A 25,069-nucleotide genomic window follows, 5' to 3' on the forward strand; every position below is an offset into this window, starting at 1 on the left:
CTGCATTGGAAGTCTTAACCACTGGACCACCAGGGAAGTCCCTCTCAAACCAATTCCTGATTCTATTTCCTCCCAAACTGCTTCTCCATGGCCCCTAATATCTTAATCAGCTAGCTGTAGAAGTTAAAAGTTGGCATTGTACTTGATGTCTTCCTGTTATCATGTACCTCATAAGTCCTGTCAGCTCACCTCCAAGTAAATCTCACAACTACCCATTTCCATCAATCTCCAATGCAACATCTCTATCCTAACCTGTTACCTCGCTTCAGTGATTGATTACTCAGCCTCTAAAATGGCCACTCTGCCTCTCTACTTTTGCTCCCATTTCAACCCACTCTTCACAAAACATCAAATGATCTTGTCAAAATGTCAGTCATACTGCCACACTCAAGTCTCCTTTGGCAGATTCTCATGGTGCTTAATAAATCAAGTCTTTGACGCAGTGGCCTATGACCCTTACATTATATGCTACATGGCTGTATCTTCAGCCATATCGTACACTTCCCCTGCCTCCCCAGCACACACAAGAGCACTAGTAAGATCTTAAGAGGGCAGCAGCATATTGTTTTGATATTCATTACGTATCTACTAAATGGCATCCAACAGGTAAGTAGGCAAATTATTCGCCGAAGTTTGCAAGCGCCATCTCTCCCATCTATTACACTGAAGTTGTCACAAAAAGCCGTTAACTTGCTTTATAGTCTTAGCTCACCACTAAATAGATATAAAACACTAAGCTTGTCACTTACCTCTCATTTTTTCTAGATATAAAATGGAGAAATAATACTCTACTACCCAGTGGAGCTGCTGTGAAGACCATCAGTTCTCAAAGTGTGGCCCCTGGCACAGCAGCAGCACCTGGGAACCTGTTAGAAATTCAAATTCTCAGCCCCCATCATGCCAGATTTACTGAATCAGGAACTCTTGAAATGGGACCCAGCAATAAACCCTCTAGATGATTCTAATGTACACTGAAGTTTAAAAATTTAGATGAAAACACTGGGAAAAAAAAAAAGTAGAGCTAAATAAATGCCAGGTTATGTTGTTATTACTGCCTTGTATGACAATATGGTGTTTGTTATGCACCAGTGGTAAATAGTAAAATTACAAAGTCAGGTTTTTCATAAAATAACTTGTGTTGGCTCTTTTAAACACAGAACACCTTAAACGTGAAATACATATATGCAGTATGTAAGCAAGGAAAGCAGAGATAGTATTGCTTAAATGACAGATATAACTAAGGAATACCTGAAACAGTTGATGAAAGGTTATCACTGAAAATTAGGATACTTGAGATTTTGTTGGGCTTGGGGCAAGGATAAAGATGTTTAATGGTCCCTCACATGGTTTGGGTATGATATAAGGTAGCTATTAATATGTATCCTGGCAACGTGGGCAATGTGGGAGTAACCACAATTTATCTTATAAATCTTGACTAATAATGATTCAGGTTTCCAATAATCTGGTCACTTGTATCTATTAGGATAGAGTAAGACAGATGTACTTATTAGGAAGTTCAGGTCATCTGCCTACTGACATACTAAAATGAGGATTCTGGGGCTTCCCTGGTGGCGCAGTGGTTGAGAGTCTGCCTGCCGATGCCCCGGTCTGGGAAGATACCAATGCCGCGGAGCGGCTGGGCCCGTGAGCCATGGCCGCTGAGCCTGCGCGTCCGGAGCCTGTGCTCCGCAACAGGAGAGGCCACAACAGTGAGAGGCCCGCATACCGCAAAAAAAAAAAAAAAAGAATCAAAACCTTTACTTTTAATGCATATGCTGTTCCCATGGAAATTTACAGGACAGGAAAATGGTCATTCCAAAGTCAGTTTATCTGAAAAACACAAATTATATGAAGTCTGTGTGTGTATCCTTATTTAAACTAAATGTTCTTAAAAATTCCTAAGCTCAAATGATGTCACAAAAGTGTTAGAAACGTGTAGACCATATAGTGTATACTATATCATGTAAAAATAAATTAAAACAGATTTGGATTATGCTGTCATTTTTAATTTTAATAAAATAGATAATTTCATACTACATAGAGAGCAAGTCCATCCACTCATTGATAAAATTTTAGAAATATTTTCTATAAAAAGTTTAGTAGCTGATTGCGAATGAATCCATTAGAACATGATTTCTATAGGTACAGTGTTCCCATCCTCACCCCCATTCTTGTTAATTTTGAGAAAATTTAAAAATACAGAAAAGTACAAAAAATAAGACAAGATATCCATATACCACAATCCAGAATTAACCAGTATTTCAATATATTTTCTTGCAGTCTTTTTTTTTTTTTTTAAAGAGAAATGGACGTTTATATATAAAACTGAAGTCCCCTCTAACCAATCCAATCCCCCCCATCTACCACACGCATTCCCCCTTCCCTTCTCCACTCTTCACAGGCAACCACTATCAAGAGTTTGGTCTGTATCCTTCCAAACCATTTCAAAAACATTTAAAAAACATACATACATATATGTATCCATTACCAATATATAGCACTGAAATTTTGAGGGAAGTTTTATTCAAATTTACAAAACTGTCATCGTAATATATGTCATTCTGCAACTTTATCTTTCCCTCTCAACGTGATTTTTGAGATCTTTCTCTGTAATACATATAGATCTCATTTATTACATTTTACAGATATACAGTATTCCATCATAAGTACTTTCCATTTTGTTGCTGATGGGCATTTAAGTTGTTTCCAATTTATGACTACTACATATCATGCCACAGTATAGCCTGGTACACATTTCCTGAGCATACAAACTCAGAGTAGAATTGCTAGGTGTTTTTCAATTTGCTATAAGGAATGTTTCCCAACTCCCAAGGTCATAACCCTTTTAGTATATAGCTTTATCATATTACTATTTTTAACCTAACCCCCTTGGATCTTACCTTTGTGTATAGTTCGTATTTTTCTTTTGTCCCTTGGAGAACAAATTACCTCCAAATCATTTTTTAAATAGTCCCATTATATTCTCATCTCCTGATGCCATTTCTATATTATAAATTCTAATAAATGCATAGGTGTTTCCAGAATCTCTTCTGTTCTGCTAAATCAATACCATAAAGGTCTCTTCCTAATACTTGCAACCTTTTTTTTTTTTTTACATTGGTGAAGATCTCCAGATCCATGCAGACGGCAATGTTAAACATGTTTTCCATTCCCAATTTTAGTGGAAATGCATCTAAAGTTTCAGCATTACCTGTGCTGTATGTTTTTTTTTTTTTGCTGGATATTATCATACAAATGTCTTTCTCTTCAAGATGAATTCTCTGGTATCCTTTAAGTTTTTAGCTTTTGTTTCTCTCATTTGTGATGCTTTCCTTCAGAATGATTATTTCTGATATGTTATGAGATGTAAATTCCTGATGAACACCTTTCATGTATCCATAGGTTTTTAATGAGTATGAATTTTCTGGTGTCTAATATGGTGTGATTTCTGGCTGAAAGCTTTCCCACATTCACTACATTGATAAGGCTTCTTACCTGTGTGTATTCTCAAATGTAGAGCAAGGGTTGAGAATTGAGAGAAAGCTTTCCCACACTCATTACAACCATAGGGTTTCTCACCTGTATGGCTTCTCACATGCACCGTAAGAGATGAACTTTGAGAGAAGGCTTTTCCACATACATTGCATTCATAAGGCTTATCACCTGAATGAATTCTCACATGTACAATAAGTGACGTTCGCTGAGAGAAGGCTTTTCCACATTCATTACATTCATAGGGTTTCTCTCCAGTGTGAATATTTTGATGTTTTATGAGGTACTTCTTCTGACCAAAAGCTGTTCCACATTCACTACACTTAAAGGGTTTCTCTCCAATATGAATTTTCTCATGCTCAGTAAGGTTTGATTTGCCACTGAAAGTTTTCCCACACTCCTTACATACAAAGGGCTTCTCTCCTGTGTGAGTTCTCTGGTGTCTGATGAGGTTCGACTTCTGAATGAAAGCTTTCCCACAATCCTTACACTCAAAAGGTTTCTCTCCAGTGTGAATTTTCTGATGGGTAAGAAGGTTTTCCTTCTGGCTGAAAGATTTTCCACATTCATTACATTCAAAAAGCTTCTCTCCAGTATGGGTATTTTGATGTTTAATAACATACTGCTTTTGGCTGAATGCTTTTCCACATTCATTACATTCAAAAGGTTTCTCTCTATTATGAAAATGCTCATGCTCAGTGAGAGTTGATTTGTGGCTGAAGACTTTCCCACATACCTTACAGGCAAAGGGGTTTTCCCCACTACAAATTCTCTGCTGACTGAGGTGTGACATCTGAATGGAAGCTTTCCCACATTCACAAGATTTCTCTCCAGTATGAATTTTTTGATGAATAAGAATTTACTTTTAGCTGAAGGTATTTCCACATTTCTTACATTTGTAGGGCTTCTCTGTGTATGACCTTTCAAATGCAGCGTAAGAGATAAGGTTCAAGAGAAAACTTTATCATACTTAGTACCTTCAAAGCTTTCTCTTCAACTCTAAATTTTCTAATACTCAAATGAAGTTTTGTTACATTCACTGGTTTCTCTCCAGTATGAATTTTCTTCTACTCAATGAGATTTGTTATCTAGCTAAAGGTTTTTCAATATTCCTTAGAAGCACAGGGTTTCTCTCCAGCCTGACTTCTACATTTATGAGGTGCAACATGTGAGTGAAAGTTTTACCACATTCAGTAAATTCATAGGTTTTCTCTCCAGTATGAATGCTCTGATATCATATGGGGTTCAAAATTTTTTAAATGAAGGCATTTCCACACTGATTTACACCTAAAGGGGGTTATTACCTCAAGGAGTAAGCTGTGGCAGGATTTCCAAACTAATTGATGATTCTTTCCTACACAACTAAGTCTAAATTGTGTTTCAAACTCTTTCTAGGTTAAGTTGAAAAAGGTGTTGCCTTAAAAGATATAAGGTTTGAGATCAGAGGAAGTATTTTTCCAATTTTCTTATATTCACTGCTTTTTTCCTCAGTCTGTACTTTACTGGAGCTGGATGCAACTTGCCTCCCAAGTCTTGTTGCCTCTCTATCTGCTCATCATCTTCTCAGGCTTCTTCTAAAATGGAGTACAAAGAATCATCATTTAAAGGAGTCAATGTGCTTAGAACTGTGGCTGGCACATGGTAAGCACTCAATAAATGTTAGCTTTATGTTATCATCATTATTTATGAATTTTCCCATTACTAGTAATAAAATTTCAGATTGTGCTTTTGGGGATGAACTCGGGTAGCCCACCTCAACAGTATGAAAGAATCCTCATGACCAATGTCTCCAACTAAATTTTGAGAAGGAAACCTTTATAGAGGACCCCTGGTTGAAAATTAACATTCATATGTACATAAAGCTTAGATTATTCTTGAAAAATAATCTTTCTTATTTCATAATCCAGCAAATTGAATGTAACAAAAAATGAGGAATTAACAAACAGGATAAAGAGGTGACCACATAAAATTAAGAAAGTCTACCTGGGATTCCTAAGAAATGGAAAAAGGAAAAATCAACTGCTTCCTTCTAAAACTCCATTAAAATGACAAGAAAAGGGAAAATGGTACAAACTCACAAGAAAAAAGAATATGATAGGAGACATCAATACACACAAGTATTAACAAAATTTCTGATAACATAAAGTACATGGAAGATTTTCAACACACAGAAGAGCTGAGGAAGTTCGAATAACATAAAGGTATTCCAGAAGAGGATGCCAATGTCAAGCAAGCAAATTTGTGCCACAAAATATCAGAAAGATTCAGGAAATGAAGGGAAATCAAGTATCTCAAAACAAGGAATGAAGGATTGTTGCTGGGTTAAAAAAAAAAAAGGTTGTGTGAGTTGCAGCTGGACCTCTACTGTCAGTCAGGAGGACAAAGGACCACTCCTCTGTAAGAAATGGAAGTTATTCTTTGCAGAAATTTAATCAGAGCAGCTCTAGTCTCAGGGACACTCAACAAATGAGATGACAGGTGCTATACTGAAATCAATGGGATCTATATGTAATATGGTGAAACCTCCAGTTCCATTATGCAGCTGATGCCAGAAATTGTTGGCAACCTGTGAGCAGGATATGAAAGGACCCTTTTCTGGACAAACTGAAAGGCCAGTGAAAAACTTAAACAGGATGCCCACCATCTAAGATGATACTTGTTGCTTGTACTCTTTTTTTTTTTTTTTTTTGCTGAAATGAAGTACCTGGCCACACCTGAGTTCATGAGAGTAAGGCAGTATAACGCTTCTGCAGGAGGAGACCCTGAGTCCATGAGGCATTCTATTTTTCACCCACTAAAGCCTACCAGATGACTAGAAGCACCCAGGCATGAAAGAGCTTACGTTTTAGTGAATCATTCTTAAGTATGACTGTGCAGCCAGTGTTCCACACACATTAGAGGAACCCCACTAACGTGACAGATCAACATTGAGAGAAAAAAGCAAGTCTAAGGAAATAAAGGTAAGGCACAGCAAACAACAAAACCCTAAAAACCAATCACAGTTATGAGAAGATATTTTATCAGTGAAACAATAACAGGATTCTGTAAGCAAGAAGCAGAAAGAAAAAGTTCCCTTACAAATTAAGACTGGGGTTGAGGGGGTGGTGAGGGGGAAGGTGGTAAAGTAGACTGTATTACCATTCACCAATAACAGAGTCTCCTAAGCACAGAGGGGTCATACTGTTAATATGAGCACAGGTGACAAGTGTCATTTCCTAGTAGAAGTTTTGTTTGTTTTTTTGGGGGGGAACGCCTCAGCTTGCAGGATCTTAGTTCCCTAAAACCAGGCATCCAACCCGGCCCCCAGCAGTGAAAGCGCTGAGTCCTAACCACTGGAATGCCAGGGAATTCCCTCTAGAGACTTTTTTCCCCTCTTTTTTTTCTTTCTTTCCTTTTTTGGCCACACCACGCAGAATGTAGGATCTTAGTTCCCCGACCAAATATCGAACCTCTGTGCCCTGCAGTGGAAGTGCGGAGTCTCAACCACTGGACCTCCAGGGAAGTCCTCTCTAGAATTCTTAAAAGGCCCACTTGGTACCCCACACAATGAATAATAAAGATGCATACCTAGACACATCACTGTGACATTTCAAAACAGAAGAGGCCATAAATGCTCTCAGAAAAAAGAACATGTATCATTCAAAGAAAAAGGAATCAGAATAAAATTTCCCAACAGAAAGACAGGAAGCTAGAGAGAAAATTCTGAGAGAAAAATTTTAAGCTTAGCCTATCAATCTAATAAGACAGTCAAATAAATCCATTTTTCAGATATGCAAATGCCCAAAAATGCACCTTTTCTCCCAGGATGGTACTAGAAGATGTGTTCCACCAAAATTAATAGACAGAGAAGGCAACAGATATAGAATCCAAAAAAGAGGGGATGAATAGGGGAAAAAGTGAAGAAAATTTCTATGATAATGGTGATGAAAAGCTATAAGGTAAAAGCTGACTATCAAGTCAGAGTACAGCCAGTCTAGACTGAAGCAGGAAAACAAAAATTCTAGAAGTAATATCTCTAAGGGGAAAAATGGAAGGAGACTTCCCAATGCATTTGACCATGCAGAAACAAGTATTGAGAGGGCTTTGAACTATTCTGAAGAAAGTCCAAGGGAATCTGTGCTAAATATAGGAAACCAAGCAAGGAAAAGCACTTGGGCAAATCATCTAAGTTGTGAGCTAAACCTAGCCACTTTTCTCATGAAGCACCATTTTTTACTTTATTTTATGGAGCACCACTAATTTGCTTTAAATAAATTAATAAATGCCTTACAAACTATGGTTATTAAGCCTTGGGTATTGTTTGCCAGGAACTTCCTTCAGACAGAACAAAGTAAGACATCATCTCAAGGAAAACAACTGGCAGTATATGTTGCCAATGATAGAATTCAAGTTTTCAAACAAAAATTAGAATTTTGGAAAACCACAAATCCTCCACCATGAGACTGATAGCTTCCCAATACTTAAAAAACTTTTCTAATGAGACTGGTGATGTTAACAAACTGTGATGTTTTGATATTGTATAGTGAGATACATCAACATTTTAAAGATCTCCATAATTCAACAGACAAATGCATATTACAAAATCATGCATGGGTAAGAGATCCATTCAAAGTTTAAGACAAACCAATGGATTTTATGTAAGAGAACAAAAAAATGTGTTTCAAATTTCACATTATGGCTAATCTTAAAAAAATGATCACTTGTCAAGTGTTGGTATAGTACCAAAGAATATTTACAATTATCTGAAAAGGCTACTAAAATACTTCTCCCTTTTCTAACTACATCTGTGTGAAGCCACAATTTTTTAATATACTTCAACCAAAACAACAGGTTACAATAGCAGATTCTGCTATCTCCTATTAAGCCAGACAATAAAGATATTTACAAACATGCAAAACAATGCCACTCTTCTCACTAAATTTTTTTATTTTGGAAAATTGTTATTTTTATTAAGAAACAATGTAAGTTTATATGTGATGGGGTTTTTTTAAATTAATAAATGTATCTAAAAGTTTCAATTTTTTGTTAAATAAAGTAAACATCACAAAAGTCCACATAATAAACCAAAGCTCTTTGCGGGTCCTCAAGTTTTAGGACTGTAAATTTTATTGCTATTGGGTATTGGGTTTCCTTCTGTGGTGATGAAAATGTGGTAATGGTGATGACTGCATGACTTTGTGAATATATGAAAAACTACTGAACTGTATACCCTAAAAGGGTAGATCTAGTTAGCTGAATTATATCTTAATAAAGCTGTTATGTAAGAAAAAGAAAAAAAAAATGTGAAGAGTTCCTAAGACCAAAAAACTTTGAGAACCTGATGCTCAAAACATTTCTCATTATTCATTCCACAAATACCTTCTTCTTTCCTACTATGTGCCTGGCACAGTTCTAAGCTCCAGGGATAAACACTACTGAATAAAACAGACAAAATTTTCTGCACCCATCAAGTTTATATTCTAGTGGACAGAGACAAATAGTAAACAAATGAAGGAGATGGTTTGTTAACACGTTTTAAGTGATATGGGGTAAAATTAGGGAAGGGATAGAGTTTCAATTTCAGATGGAGAGGCCTCTGAGAAGGCAAGATTCAAGACATGAAGGAAGAGAGAGTGATCTGGAGGAACAGCATTCTAAGCAGTAGTTAAGTAAGTTCAGAGGCCCTGAGGAAAAGCCTGCCAAGCATGTTAAATATGCAATCAGTGAGTCACAATTACATATATTATGTTCCTTATATCCTTTGGCTTAGCCTGATCCCCTCCTATTTTTTACACTTCTTAGAATTCACAGAACCTCCTGGAAGCAGCTCCAGTAACATGCTCTTAAAAAGACTTCTCCAATCTTGTCTCTTACTTCTAAATATCTTTCCCTTAACTACTAATCACAATCACATTCACTTTTCTTAAAATAAGTGTTTCATATGAAATATTTTTAAACCCAAATTTGTATGTAGCTAAGTCTTAACATGCTAACTATAATCTGAGATGTTGGATTGCAGTAACAGCTCCACTCTTTTCTTTGGATGGCTGATAGCAAGTATTTTTTAAATATAGGGGGCATTACCAAGGGGGAAAAAAGGAGGGGAGGACAGTTTAGAGTTTAAAGACTAAAAAGACAACAACCAAACCCAAAGTTTAAACCTTGACTGGATTCTGGTATTTAAAAAAAAGCTATAGAGGGAGCTCCCTGGTCGTCTAGTGGTTAGGATCTGGCGCTTTCACTGCTGTGGCCTGGGTTCAATCCCTGGTCAGGGAACTGAGAACCCACAAGGCTCGAAGAAGCCAAAAAAAAAAAAAAAAAGCTACAGAAAGTATTTTGGAGATAACTGGGGAATCTGAATACGGACTATTACACAATATTAGCACATTATGACTAATCATCTAATGTGTGGTAACGGTATTTTTGTTATATAGAGGGATGCCAGTATTTTTAGAAAATGCTTACTTAATTTTTTAGGAGTGAAATGTCATGCTGTTTGTGTGCTGTAGTGCACACAATACACATGCACTGGGATACAGATACATCAAACATGGCAAAATACTAACTACTGAATCTGTGTGGTGGGTATAGAGGAGATCACTGTACTCTTCTTTCAGTGTTTTATGGTGTTTGAAGATGTTAAGAATTGATTAAAAAAACAAATCTTCCACAATAATAATTCAGATTATTTAACAAGTTACACATGTGTAATCAAAACTGCAAACAGAAAATATAAAACATGGGCCTTCCTTTCAACAAGTTCATAAGATATCCAGACATAAAAACAAACAAACAAAAAAACACTTAAGATGGTATTTACTAAGGACTTTTGAATTTCTGTGGAAAATGTGAAGCAGGATGGACAATCAGAAAGGAGATCAAAAAAAGAGGAAGTAACAGGTTTAAATAAGCAGGAACTAAATAGGTAGGGTATTTCATAATCAAAGGCCAAGATTCAAATAATTTTATAGAAAGGAAATATGTTCACATTTATATTCACATGGTTAATATGCCCTCTCTTGATTAGAACAAAGTATATCTTTTAAAAGGTTTGACTGACCATATCACAAGGACCATAAGAAAAGAAATAATCCAGACCTAATTTGAAAATGGTTTGAAGTAACGTCTGGACCTGAAATAATGAGCTGAAATCTCTAATTTGGGTAGGATATTAATGATTTCACGGTCTGACACAATGAAAGTGAAGTCAATTGGATAGTTGTTTATCCCGTAAACAGGTAAAATCATGGTGGGCAAGGTCTAAAAAGCCTGGAGGTGCCAAAATAAAAATTGATATTTATAGAAAGAATTACTTCTAACTTCAGAATGAATGAGTCACTTTCTAGGAATCAGTTTATAAAGGGAAGGAGGAAAGGCAGAATACAAAGTTCCAGAAGCCACCTCCAGTAAGAGGATGGGGGGGGGGGCTCAAAAGATAAGGAAACACTTAAGACAGAAAAAGCAACATCTCAGGCCATCAAAGCACCAATCAAGCTGAAGTGGGAGAGAATTCCTAGAGGAGGGACTCAAACGTAACATAAATAGATGCTTTCTTCTAAAATGATAAAGACATCTCTGCTCACTTTATGCCTGTGAAGGAGAAAGGTAAAGAGGAAAAAAAGGGAAAACGGCATTGTTGATAAGAGTAGGAAGTAGCTATAATTCTAATGTCTTATGAGAAAGGATATGAGTGGGCAGCTGCCATTGCTGTTTTTAGGAAGAGCTCTCATGCACAATGCTCTCCAAAAACAAAAGGCACAGCTTCAAGGGCCATTATCACTACCTCCTTGTTTCTAACAACAGAATCCAGGAATGTAGGCTGGATGCAGGAGACTTGGTGGACACTCTGGCATCCCTGGGTGGTAAGAAAAGTTAACACTGAGCAAGGAAATGCAGAGACGCCATCACTGAATAAAGCAGCTTATTAGTACAGCAAAACAGAAGTCATCACAAGTTTCTATCTCTCTAAATTCCTGACTTGTGCATCCAACTGTCTACCTGAATATGCACTTAGATGATGGACCAGTAGATATGTCACAATTAACGAGTCCAAAAGAAAACTCTTGATCTCCCAAAATTCCTGAAGTCTTCCTATCTCAGTAAATGGTAACTCATCCTCTTCTAGTTAAAGAGTCATCAACAACTCCTCTTTCTCTCATAACCAACATAAAATAAGTCAATCTTGTCAGCTGTTTCTTTAAAATATCTTAAGAATCTGACTGTGTGTCACTAAGTACAATTACTACCTAGATTACTGCAATAGCCTCCCATTAATCCCCTCTACCATGTTTTCTTTATAGCAGCCAAACTGTAATTCTGATCTTTTCACTCCTCACCTCAAATCCCCCCGCTTTTTTCCCCAAATATTTCATTTTTATTAGAGTATTTTTTTGGGGTGGTAGAGCATATTACAATCTCAATTATCCTAACAGGCTTTTAAAGGAAAGCAGTTCTGGGACGTCCCTGGTGGTGCAGTAGTTAAGACTCCAAGCTCCCAACGCAGGGGGCCTGGGTTCGATCCCTGGTCAGGGAACTAGATCCCACATGCATGCCGCAACTAAGAGTTCACATGCCACAACTAAAGAGCCGGCAAGCTGCCAACTAAGGAGCTCACAAGCAGTGCCGCAACTAAGGAGGAAACGAGCTGCAACTAAGGAGCCGGTGAGCCACAACTAAGAAGCTACCAAGCCACAACTAAGAACTGGCACAACCAAATAAATAATAAATATTAAAAAAAAAGAACCCAGAATTCCTTCAGGTTCACATGCCTGGGAGGAGCAGGGGAAAAAAAAAGGAAAGCAGTTCTATCTGACAAGGAGAGAAGAACCAATGTTTAGGGAATGGTTATTAAGCAGAGAGGAGTAGAGTAACTCTTCCTCCATATGTCAGCAAACTTGAATACACTCAGCTTTGATACCTTGCCAACTTGCAAAGCATCTAATGGTGGCTTGAGCCACAAGGGATAAATGAATTATGGTATTTAACAATATTTATTGCTTGACTACTGGCTTCATACAATTTGGTGATTTACCTCAAAACCCTTTGATGGTCTCCCAAAATCACTCAGAATAAAGGCCAAAGTCTATGATTTGGCCTGTTAACCTAACCAAACCTATTCTTATTTCCTTTGTTCACTCTGCTCCAGCCCACTGCCCTGATCATTATTTCTTGAACAGCACGCTTCAGCCTCAGGGTTTTTAAGATTTTGTTCCTTTTGGCCGAACGCTCTTCCACCAAATACTGTACTCCCCACTCTCATACTCTTAAATGCCATCCTCTTAATGAGACCTTTCCTTGACCAACTTCTTTAAAATTATAACCCCTCAACTTGCCCTCTCTATGCCAGTTTTCCTTGCTTTACTCTTCTGCATAGGACTCACCACCAACTGATAGAATATATCTTTTACCTATTTATTCATAGTCTGTCTTCCCCAATTTGAATATAGGCCTCAAGAGGGAGGAATTTTTGGGCTTCTCTGGTGGCGCAGTGGTTGAGAGTCTGCCTGCCGATGCAGGGGACACGGGTTCGTGCCCCGCTCCGGGAAGATCCCACATGCTATGGAGCGGCTGGGCCCGTGAGCCATGGACGCTGAGCCTGTGCTCCGCAACGGGAGAGGCCACAACAGTGAGAGGCCCGCGTACCGCCAAAAAAAAAAAAAAAAAAAGAGAGAGAAGAATTTTTTACTGCTTTGATCACTGACATTTCCCTAGTAACTGAACTGATGCCAAATTCAAATCATTCAGTAAATACTTATTGAATATACGAATATACTACGTTGGTAGAAATGTAAATTGGTTTACTTCTCTTGAGAACAATGTGCCTATTTCTATCAAATCTATAAAAAAACATAACTTTGACCCAGCACTTCCACTTAGAGTAAATTATGATGTAACTATATCTGCACATCTCTGCAAAGCAATATAAACAAGTATATGCACTTACATCTTCAATTGCATAAGCCTGGAAACAACCTAAATGTCCATTAGTACGAGACAGGTTAAACAAATTAAATGTTAATACAGAAAAAAAGAAAACTAGGTACACAATACATACCACCATTTACATGAAAAGGAAAACTGAGGGCTTATATATATTCATATTTGCAGCACAGATACATAATATATGCTGGTTTATTCGTAGACTACCTCAAGAAGGATACATGTGAAACTCTTAAAAGTGACTGCATCTTTGAAAAAGAACTACAGGACTCAGGGTCAGAACAGCAGACTTTTTCACTGTATACCTGATGTTCAAAAATTTTTACAAATTCACGTTAAACTAAAAAACAAATACAGACTCATACATCCATACACACACACACAGCAGACAGGCAGAACTGACTTCTAAGGCAAAAACTTCTGAAAGAGGTACAGGGGGGCAGAAGGGAGTGAGGCAGGAGTTTGTTGATGTATAATGGGGGCGTTGGATAAGAAGACAACAGGAAGTGTGATTACAGATGTAAAATATAATGCTGAGGCATTTAACCACTAAAAGAATTAGAGAAATTGGTAAGTAATAAAAAGGAACCTAAATATCAGATAATATATAAAGACTTAAGACATATAAAAGAATGCACAAAGGAGTCTATACACATCAGGGGATATGAGACTGAAGGCATCATGAAAGAGAGAACAATGACACAGAGGCAGTACAAATGAAGTGCTAAGTGCTGACATGCAGAATAAAGGTAAGAGGGGAACCTGGTCCTCTAGCATCTGATTAAAGGAGTAGACTACTAAAAGAAAAAATGACTGGAAATGTCCTTCAGGTTTCTAAAGAATTCATATCAAGTGATATTCTAAGACTAGGGCCTGTAAGAAAACATCCTTAAAAGCATTTCAGAGGTGGCAATGCCGACTGAACAACTGTGACCTGCCTGGTTGTGATGCACTCACCTGGACAAATTTCCTTTACACTTCTTTCTCCACCATCCACAGTTCGTCTTCTTGCTTCAACAGAGGATCACATACAGCTTGGCCAGCTTATAACCTGCTATTGGGGAAATGACACAGCACTAGAATGTTAATGCTGGAGCCAAAGTTCTGTCCTAGAACTCAGGCTGAGCCCTGGGGCCTCCTGGCCTTCTGAAGGATGAGGAAGGTGCAGTCTCCAGGAATGCACAAGGAAGCGACCCTGTGAAAAAGAACAAAGTAATGACTTTTTGTCTTAGAGATTAAAGCACACACAACTATATGAGCAAAGGGACTATTTGGGTCCTGAATTTCAAAGCCATACACTCATTCAACCTTTTAAGGCTCCACACATCCAGAAATGGAGGAAGAAAGAGGGAATGTATTTTGAAAATTTGACCTACATAGGAAAAGCTGTTCATACCTTACATGACTGGCTGCTACTGTTCTCTAGCACCACATTCCTATGTAGGCTAAGTGGATTTTAACTGTGGCCCTTATTCCTGGATGAAATTCAATACTCATATCTATGACTATAACAACATACACCTAACAGAACTAAGCCACATGGATAAAGTTGTTCTTGACAGTATTCAGGAATAAAAACTGAAGTTTTCCTGGAGTCCTAATATTTACTTTGTTAGCAATATCCTCTGAAAGAAACTATATACTAAAAATGTCCTGTAAATATATGTTCATCCACACATTCAAAAAAAATGTTTTTAAGAACATTATTGGGACAATGGACAAAATTTGAATATGGATTTTGAATTAAACAATAGTATTGACATTACATTTTCTGATTTTGATTACTGTACCATGGTTATGTATAAGAATGTCCTTATTCTTAGAAAATTTATGCTGAAGTATTTGCAGATAAAGGGAGCATGTATACAACTTAGTCTCAAATAGTTCAGAAAAAAAATGTACACACATATTTGGAGAATAAGAGAAGGAAAAATAAAGCAATAAAAAAGTAAATGATTGGTGAATTTCGGTAAAGGGTATATGGGACTTTTCTGCACATATACCCTTCTCTAGAAAGGGTACATGCAACTTTTCTATAAAGTTGAAATCATTAAAAAAAAAAAAGCAAAATCCTAAGTTACTACTTATACACTCTATCTACTATGCGTTGAAAAAGCTTGGTCACCAGCTTGTACTGGGGTGTGGCAGATGGAAGGCTTAGAGCCTGCTTTAAACAGTAATATACACAGAGATAAACATGAGAGAGCAAGTTGCCTAGAAACAGCCTGCAAAAGGAGATCAAGTTTGATCTTCTGGACATTCAGAGTGTCAGGTTTCTGAGGATCATGCAGGCAAGTATATCCATTACACAACTGCATATATAAATTAGGAGCTCAGAACAGCCTAGAATGGAAATGGGAATTTGTCAGTTGTCAGAATATCACTGCTGTTGAAGACAGGTGGAATACTACTGTGACTGCTTATAGAGAACATACACAGTCCGTGAAGATGGTCAAGGATGGAATCCTAGGAACACCAAAGGTCAAGGACACAAGGAAAGGTTTCACAGGAGCATGGTGGCTGTTTAGCTTCAATCTTTCAAATACTTTTCCTGAAAACCATATAAAACATCAAAAATAGTGGGGTAATGGGGAGAGTGGAACAAGGGGGCAAGAAGCTAATCCATACACTACATCTGTAGTGAAACTAGTAGAGAAAATTTATGTTAACTCTAAATTATTTGTAAGTGCGGACCAAAAACCCAAAATAGCCGAAGTGGTATAGGAACCACAATAGTGTAATAGGTGTAGCAAGAAAGACTAGATAATAGCGAGAAGTCTTTGAGGTAACAGATCTCAGAAATAACTAGCAAATATTCATTCTCAGAATGAGGGATTCACCCTGAGTGAGAACTGTTGTAATGAAGTCTAATCATGAACAAGACTAGCCACAAAAGAAAAGACAAACCCCCAAACTCCATGTACCTCTGCCAAAGGGAAACCCAAACAGGAGGCCTAAAGAAGTTACAAAGAAGCCTAGGAAGAACTCAAAACGCTGAGGGAGATTCTCAGGACTTAAAGAGTTCAGAAATCTGCAGCTAGTATTTCCTTACAGAACGAGTAGACCTTACCCTAAGACGGAACTAATGAAAGCAAGACCTAGATTAAACAGAAAGAGACTGCAGGGGAAGCAGAAACAGCAGGCTTATAAAGTACTTGGGGGCTTCCCTGGTGGTGCAGTGGTTGAGAATCCTCCTGCCAATGCAGGGGATATGGGTTCGAGCCCTGGTCCGGGAAGATCCCACATACTGCGGAGCAACTAAGCCCATGCGCCACAACTACTGAGCCTGCGCTCTAGAGCCCCCTCGCCACAACTACTGAAGCCCCTGCGCCTAGAGCCCTTGCTCCGCAACAAGAGAAGCCACCATAGTGAGAAGCCTGTGCACCACAACAAAAAGTAGCCCCCGCTTGCCACAACTAGAGAAAGCCCATGCACAGCAACGAAGACCCAACACAGCCAAAAATAAAATAATAAATAAATTTATATATTAAAAAATATAAAGCAGGGCTTCCCTGGTGGTGCAGTGGTTGAGAGTCCACCTGCCGATGCAAGGGACACGGGTTCGTGCCCCGGTCCGGGAAGATCCCACATGCTGCGGAGCAGCTATGCCCGTGAGCCATGGCCGCTGAGCCTGTGCGTCCGGAGTCTGTGTTCCGCAACGGGAGAGGCCACAACAGTGAGAGGCCCGCGTACCGCATTAAAAAAAAAAAAAAAAAAAAAAAGCAAATGCATCATCCTGGAAGGCAAGTACTATGAAGATTTATGGGAAACAGAGAGATGGAGATAAAAGTCGGCCTCAACCAGGTTAGGGTCATCTAGCCAGAGAAGGTGTGGAAGCCCTCTGCTTTTAAACACTAGAAGAGGCACATGAGCTTTGAAGTATAGAATGCTACTATGTTTCCTTTTTCCTGGTACTTGTCTATGAATATCTACCTCATACAAACATGAGAAACACAAGATATTTTGTCTGTGTCCATACAAGGATGCTTTAAAGAAAACAGTGGCAATGAACACCATAATTTTCCAACAGTTAAACTCACCTGAAAATACTGCCACAAGTAGATAAAAAATGAAACACAATGTAACAAAATTAATTTTTTAAAAAAGACATAAAAACTTTAAGAAGCAAGCAAAGCTATAAAAAGAACACAAAAGATAAATGGAGAAACTGATTTAAGAAATGGTCACCCAAAAGGAGGAAATGGAAAGAAAATAGCAGTGGACATCTTATTTTTGTTATATTTGACTTTTTTTTAAGACTGCAGCTATCAGAGTTTAGAGGGATTTTTATTTCCTTGATTAATGTGATCTTTCCTGGTTGTTGTATCTAAGGCATAACAGTGGTCTCAGCCTTAAACGTTTTGTTTCTACTCACATCCCCAGAGACCCAGGCAGCATGGGTAATTTATACATATATAGGTAATCATAATCTATATCTGACCACGAAAGCCAGCATCTTATCTAATGCAAAAATATTGAAGGCATTTCTATTAAACTCTAAATAAAGATAAGGATGCCCACTGCCTCATTTAAAAATATAATTATAAACAATAATTCGGTAAATTAAGCAGGGAATAAAATTAACTTATAGAAATCAACAAACTTTGGGACTTCCCTAGTGGTGCAGTGGTTAAGAATCCGCCTGCCAATGCAGGGGACACGGGTTTGAACCCTGGTCCGGGAAGATCCCACATGCCACGGAGCAACTAAGCCCGTGCACAACTACTAAGCCTGCGCTCTAGAGCCTGCGTGCCTCAACTATTGAAGCCCATGCGCCTAGAGGTCATGCTCCGCAACAAGAGAAGCCACCACAATGAGAAGCCCTCGCACCGCAACGAAGAGTAGCCCCCATCACCGCAACTAGAGAAAGCCCGCAAACAGTAACGAAGACCCAACACAGCCAAAAATAAATAAATAAATTTATATATATAAAAAAGAAATCAACAAGCTTTATATATAGCACAATGACTCCATTCATAACAGCAATATAAAAAATAAAGTACTTAGAAATAAACTTAGTAAAAAGTGTCTAAAACCTATATGAAGAAAATATTAAAACACTCTAGGGCTTCCCTGGTGGCGCAGTGGTTGAGAGTCCGCCTGCCGATGCAGGGGACACGGGTTCGTGCCCCGGTCTGGGAAGATCCCACATGCCGCGGAGCAGCTAGGCCCATGAGCTATGGCCGCTGAACCTGCGCGTCTCGAGTCTGCTCCGCAACGGGAGAGGCCACGACAGTGAGAGGCCCACTTACCGCAAACAAACAAACAAACAAACAAAAACCACTCTAGAAGACCCAAAAGTAAACTGGAATATATACAACACATATCATGTACATAGACAAGAATATTTAATATTATAAAGATCTAATGTCCCTTTTGCTAAGTTATTTTACAAAATTTAATGCAATATCAGTAAGTTTTCTTCTAGAATTAGACAAGCTGATTCTAAAGTTTACACAGACAAATAAACAAGAATTAGGAAACTGAAAAAAAAACAAGCAATAAGAGTAGCTATAATAGATATTAAAACAAAATTATAAAGCATCCATACTAAAAAGATAAATATTGGTACACGAATATAGGCTGGAAGATGGATGAGAATATAAAGTCCAGAAATAGACCAAAAACACGAGAATTTAGTATATGATCAAAATGGAATCTTAAAATAGTAGAGTTAAGGCGTTTTAATAAATGGTGTTGGAAGAACTGGGTAGCCTATTGGAAAAACATAAACCTGGATGCAAACCTAAATATCATACACGAGGATATGAAAACCCATAGAAATTATAATCTTTTAAGGATTTGAAAGTATAGGTGAAACTTGGAGTGGGAAAGGCTTTCTATGACCATAAATGGAAAGACTGATAAATCTATTACATAAAAATAAAAACTCCCCGATTCCACACGGTTTAAAAAAACAAACCAATGTGAACAATATCAAAACACAAATTTAAAACTTGGAAAAAAAACTGCAACTCATTTCACATAGGGCTAACCTTTCTAATGTAATTTAACAGCTCCTAGAGGAAAGAGACACCCCATAGTAAAAGGAGAAAAAGGATATGAACAGAGTTCCCAGATAAGTACATGTGGCCCTTAAACATATGGAAGATACTCAACCTCACCCATAATAGAGATGTAAATTAAACCTACACTGAGATACCAATTTTCACTCATTCCTTTGGCAAAAAAAAATATGTAACTCTACATTGTGATGATAAGGTTCTAGGAGGAAAGGTGTTCTTGTAGATTGCTAATGGAAATGAAAGTACTTAGCCCTATGTGCAATTCTACTTGTAGCAATCTACTTTAGAGATAATCTTGCATAAGTACAAAATGACACAGATGAAAAATTATTCATTACTGCAGTAACAGCAAAAGACTGGAAACAACCCAAATGTCCAAGAGCAGAATCAACTACGGTACATGCACACAATGGCATCTTATTTATAAGGCAGTTAAAAAGAAAAATATATATATAATGATTAATAAAGGATATCTCCAGGACGTATTGTTAAGTGAAGAAAGTGAGGAACACAGATGTACATCTTTTACGTAAGGACAGTGGGGGATAGGAGGGAAGAATAAACATACACTAATGGCCCAACAAACAAAAAAAAATCTACTTGAAGGATAAAGAAACAAAAAAACAAGAAACTATATTTAATTGGGACAGAGAGGAATGTGATGGGGGGGGGAGCAGAATGAGATATTTCTATGAGATACAGTTTTTGTTGAATCACCGAAATGCATTATTTACTTTTTATATGATCAAATTGATTTTTTGAAAAAGCAATCCCTGAACTTGAAAACAAACTGAAACAAATGAACTCAACTGTACATTAACTTGGTAACATAATTCCTCAAAGAAAGGATTTATTTCAAATGACTTTAGAACAGAGAACTTTGACTACACATCTTTCCTGGGATGCATTCTAAGGACAAAAATAGCTACAAAGAAAATTTTCACATGATACAGTATGTTTATGGTTACTACTATCAACATTGTTATTTTTGAAACCATTTTTTTTTATAGTGGAGGATAAAGCAAATAATCCTATACTTATTTTAACCTGTTCCAAAATTTTTACTATAAAATACAATTAGGGGCTTCCCTGGTGGCACAGTGGTTGAGTCCGCCTGCTGATGCAGGGGACACGGGTTCGTGCCCCAGTCCGGGAGGATCCCACATGTCGCAGAGCGGCTGGGCCCAGGAGCCATGGCCGCTGAGCCTGCGTGTCCGGAGCCTGTGCTCCGCAACGGGAGAGGCCACAGCAGTGAGAGGCCTGCGCTCTGGAGGCCACAAGCCACAACTGCTGAGCCCACACGCCACAACTACTGAGGTCCGCGCGCCTGGAGCCCCTGCTCTGCAACAGGAGAGGTCACCACGATGGGAGGCCCACGCACCACGGCGAGGAGTGGCCCCTGCTCTCAGCAACTGGAAAAAGCCCACGCACAGCAATGAAGCCAGTGAAGCTGAAAGAGGGGAGGGGATGGGGGAGGGGAGGTAGGGGAGGGGATGGGGGGGAGAACGAACATCCAGCACCCAGATCTTGGTCTCCAATACCACTCTCCAGTAAAAGGAACCAGAGCTCCTTGAAGAAATAGCTAATTCCAAGTCTGGGAGGGAAGGTACAAGATGGGCCTGGAGTGCAAGATAGCTTTCAAAGTTAAATGGGGGCAAGTTAAAATGAGACTGGAGTTAGCATGAAGGAATGTCCACTGACTAAAACTGTGACAGTATGACTATCAAAAAGAAAACTAGCTGCAGTTATTAGAGCACAACTTTAAAATGATGCTTAAAGAAAAAGCCAGGATAAATTTGACACAATTTGAGGTAGCAATCAAATAAATGTAAAAGAAATGAAAAAACTAGAAAATCACTTTGCAACCTTGAAGAAATTATTGATTCAGCTAAGGATTATTTATTGGTGTTAAAACCATTCATTAAATGATTGATGGGCAATGGACATTTGTACTGTGCCAAATTATGAAACCATACAGATTACACTTTGGTCATAAAGGGGAAAATACAATCACTAATGGTGGACCAGTCATATATTTCTGTCCTGATGTTATGCAATTTGAAGATCACCTCTGATGTAGTCTGACCCAAAACAGGTCACAATTAGGATTTTTAAAGAACATCATCAGAGGCTCTGAATTAGAACCATGAGAAAGTAACCATCATAGAAATCAAAGAACAAATCTCATGAAGGAGGCAGTGATGAATTTCTAAGGATGAATGTAACCTGAACAAAGAACTCTAACTTCCTCATTCCCGTTACAAAAGAAAATGTCAAAAAAAAAAAATGCTTAAACATTGAAATTAAAAAAGAGCATCTACATATCTGAATCTTTCAGAAAATTTTACCAGAAACAGTAAGAATGAATGTACTGTTTCTGAGGAAATTTTTTGTCCCTTTCTGAATTTTCTAAAAATTTTTATTTTATATTGGAACATAGTTGATTAACAATGTGCTAGTTACAGGTGTATGGCAAAGTGATTTAGTTACACCCATACAAGTATCCACTCTTTTTCAAATTCTTTTCCTATTTAGGTTATTATATTGATCTGAGTTCCCTGTGCTATACAGTAGGTCCTTGTTGGTTATCTATTTTAAATATAGTACTGTGTACATGTCAATCCCAAATTCCCAGTCTACCCCCCCCCCACACACACACACTCTTTTCCTCTGGTAACCATAAATTCATTCTGAGTGTTTGCTTTGCAAATAAGTTCATTTGTATCATTTTCTAAAGATTCTGCCTATCATATTTGTCTTTCTCTGTCTGACTTAACCTCACTTAGTATGATAATCTCCAGGTCCATCCACCTTGTTGCAAATGGCATTATTTCTGAAGAAGTATTATTCTGTAGATAGTAACAATAGTACTACTTAAAGTTTATCCAGTACTACTAAGTAATAAGGCACTATTCTTTAGAACTCCGCCATCTACACAACTACTCTGTGAATCAGATACTATTATTTTCTCTATAATACTGGATGAGAACCTGAGGCACAAGGGATTACCTGCCTAAGGTCACCAAGGTACAAAGTGGCAGAGGAAAGAGTCTGGTTCTATGGCCTACTTTTAAAAAAAAAGTACTTTGACTTTTGAATATATACTAAATTCATATCGTTAGGGGAAAAAAAACAAAACAAAACATAGAAAGCTATTTGCCCTTGTCCTATCTATGCCAGTACCTCTACCCCCAACAGAGGTAGCCACTCTTACTAGTTTCTTGTGGATCTTGTTTCTTAAAGGAAACAAATACAAGTATATATTCTTATCTCTCCCCTTTCTTACTCTAAATGAAGCATACCATATATTCTGCATCTTGCATTTTTCACTTAATACATTTCTGGAGTTATTTCAGTGTCAGTATACAGAAAGCTTCCTCCTCATTCTTTTATAGAGCTGCAAATTATTCTGTTGTATACATACATCATAATTTTATTGAACCAATCTCCTACTGATGGGCATGAATTGTTTCTAATCTTTTCCTATGTGAAACACTGCTGCAATGAACAACCTTGTACCTGTACAACTTCATGTAAATTCAGGTATATTTGAAGAATGAATTTCCATCTGTAAAATAAGTCAAAAAGAAAATACATTTGTAGTTATTATACATACTGCTGAATTGCCCTTCATAGGCCTGCTTCCTGCTAATACCAATACTATTTTAATTTCTGAGGATTTAAAATGTTACTGTTGGGGGAATTCCCTGGTGGTCCAGTGGTTAGGACTCTGCGCTTTCACTGCTGAGGGTGCCTGTTCAATACCTGGTTGGGGAACTAACATCACAAAAGCCCAGGGGAGTGGCAAAAAAAAAAAAGTAAAATGTTACTGTTGGGCTCCCACCTCCCCACACCCCAACTGCTTTCCTTTTTCATAGTTTTACTAGCTATTCTAGCTTGTCTATTTTTCCATATGAAGTGCAGAATCAGCTTACCTAGGTCCAAAAAAAAAAAAAAACTGGATACTTTTATTGGGATAACATTAAATTAATAAATTTACTTAAATTAAATTTGCACACACTTCTTTAAGACGTCTTCCTATTGAAAAACACTGTATATTTGTTCACATCTTATGTTATGCCCTTTAGCAGTATTTTAAAGTTCTTTTCCAATAGTTTTGCACATTTCTTAAGTTTATTCCTCAATTTTTAAAAAACTGTTCTTGTAAATAATGGTTTTCTTCTATTATACCTTCTAACTGGCTGTGGTTTGTCTATCTGAAGGCTACTAATTTGTAGATATTGATTTGGTCCCCAATTATTTACAATCACGTGAAGGATAACTGAAGGTGGATTCTTACTTTTTCGTTACTTCACAAAATCCATACAACCTGGGAACACCTCCACGCGTTTAGGAGTTAGGACAACTAACTAGTCCAGACTCATGTATAAACACTGAAGGAACTAAGTTTTTTTCAAAGAACGAGGATAACCGTGCCGAACCTAGAACCCCAAACCCTTGACTCCCCAGTCCTCGGCCTTCTGCACTATTTGACACTGCTTCTCAACATGTAAGACTGATATTTACTCTAAATTAACAGGAGACCTATTAAAGTACCCCAAAGATCAGAAGATTTGAGACCGTTTGAAGCAGGCTCCCCATAACAAAAATTTCCTTTGAAATATTTTTGTTTAAAAAAAACACGGTGATTTGCATTCTACCCCAATTAAAAACAAACGCGCTTTTATACAAAAGTCCATTTAAAAAGTATTTACCACTTAGCTTTTATATCACCCTTCAAATCTTCAAGTAAATTAGATGTTCCAGGAAGACGGCACCGTTATTATCAGCACTTTCGACACGGGAAGTGCCGCTCGGATGTTATTTTCTCAATGCTGGTTTCCTACATCTCTCTCTCTTAGAAACAACCATACACAATGCTGCACCCACAGTTTCTCCCTCAATCTCAAACATCCGATCAAACTTGCGGTCAAACTCAGGGTCATGCACGCTCGAACCCTCCTCAGAGGCCCCCACCCCCACCCTACATGTAGGCCAGAAGCTCTTAAACCCACTCCCCACCCTCGCGCCGCACCCCAATAAATCTAGAATCCTTTTCTTCAACCTCCCAGACCCCATCGGCCCAAGACACCCACATCCCACCTCCTATTTTCGCGCCACGTGGATCCAGGGGCCGGACTGACCCGCGGACAAAGACCAAAATGTCCACTCGGTGCGCTGCGCCTGCGCACTCCGAGGCCGAGTGAGCACTCCCAGAAATCTCCGCGATGAGGCCCGCACGGTCACCGCGGCCAAGCGCAGGCTGGTATCTGATTACCGTCTATCTACAGCAACGCCGCTTTTCCAGCCTTGGACTACATTTCCCTTAAGGCTTTGCTGGTCGACATTCTATGTCTCTCCGTCTGTCTTTCCCACGCGAACTTGGCGGCCTCTTCCTGTGATTATGATGCTCTCAGGGTGAGTACTTTTGCCTTGGAGGAATATCAGCTCAAGCCTGGTGGAAGGTTTGGAGCCGGAACCCCACCCCGTCTTTGAAGCCTCCCGAAGGCAGCGTCAAACGGGCCAAGCCCATACTCTGAGGTTATGAGGACGCCATCTTCTCTGTAGCTGGTCTGGCTCTGGACTACATTTCCCAGAGTCCACAGCGGCCCAGCGTTACGTCTCTCTTGACG

The 25,069-nt window shown here is 38.4% G+C and overlaps 1 protein-coding gene across 5 annotated transcripts; it reads right to left on the reverse strand.

Annotated features, from left to right (window-relative positions):
• Positions 1-1,990: 1,990 nt before the first annotated feature.
• Positions 1,991-25,015, reverse strand: ZNF146 (zinc finger protein 146). Of its 5 annotated transcripts, none has more exons than XM_022586412.3 (4): positions 24,540-25,015; positions 22,956-23,004; positions 14,368-14,605; positions 1,991-5,066 (listed from the first exon to the last, which is right to left on the reverse strand). In XM_022586412.3, the coding sequence occupies exon 4, from the start codon at positions 4,283-4,285 to the stop codon at positions 3,407-3,409; it is 879 nt and encodes a 292-aa protein (XP_022442120.1). In that variant the 5' UTR covers positions 4,286-5,066; positions 14,368-14,605; positions 22,956-23,004; positions 24,540-25,015; the 3' UTR covers positions 1,991-3,406. The 5 variants fall into 5 exon arrangements, with proteins under 5 accessions (XP_022442120.1, XP_089758462.1, XP_089758463.1 ...); XM_089902336.1 differs by having other exon boundaries at positions 22,861-23,004; XM_089902337.1 differs by lacking the exon at positions 24,540-25,015 and adding an exon at positions 24,152-24,421.
• Positions 25,016-25,069: the final 54 nt, after the last annotated feature.

This window comes from Delphinapterus leucas, chromosome 20 (genome assembly GCF_059928025.1).
Source record: "Delphinapterus leucas isolate spDelLeu-1000000601 "Yukka" chromosome 20, BTC_Dleu_Yukka2, whole genome shotgun sequence".
Taxonomy (NCBI): domain Eukaryota; kingdom Metazoa; phylum Chordata; class Mammalia; order Artiodactyla; family Monodontidae; genus Delphinapterus; species Delphinapterus leucas.

Bases quoted from the DNA above. Each gene is read 5' to 3' on its own strand.
- ZNF146 (XM_022586412.3), bottom strand. From the start codon at position 4,285: ATGTCACACCTCAGTCAGCAGAGAATTTGTAGTGGGGAAAACCCCTTT.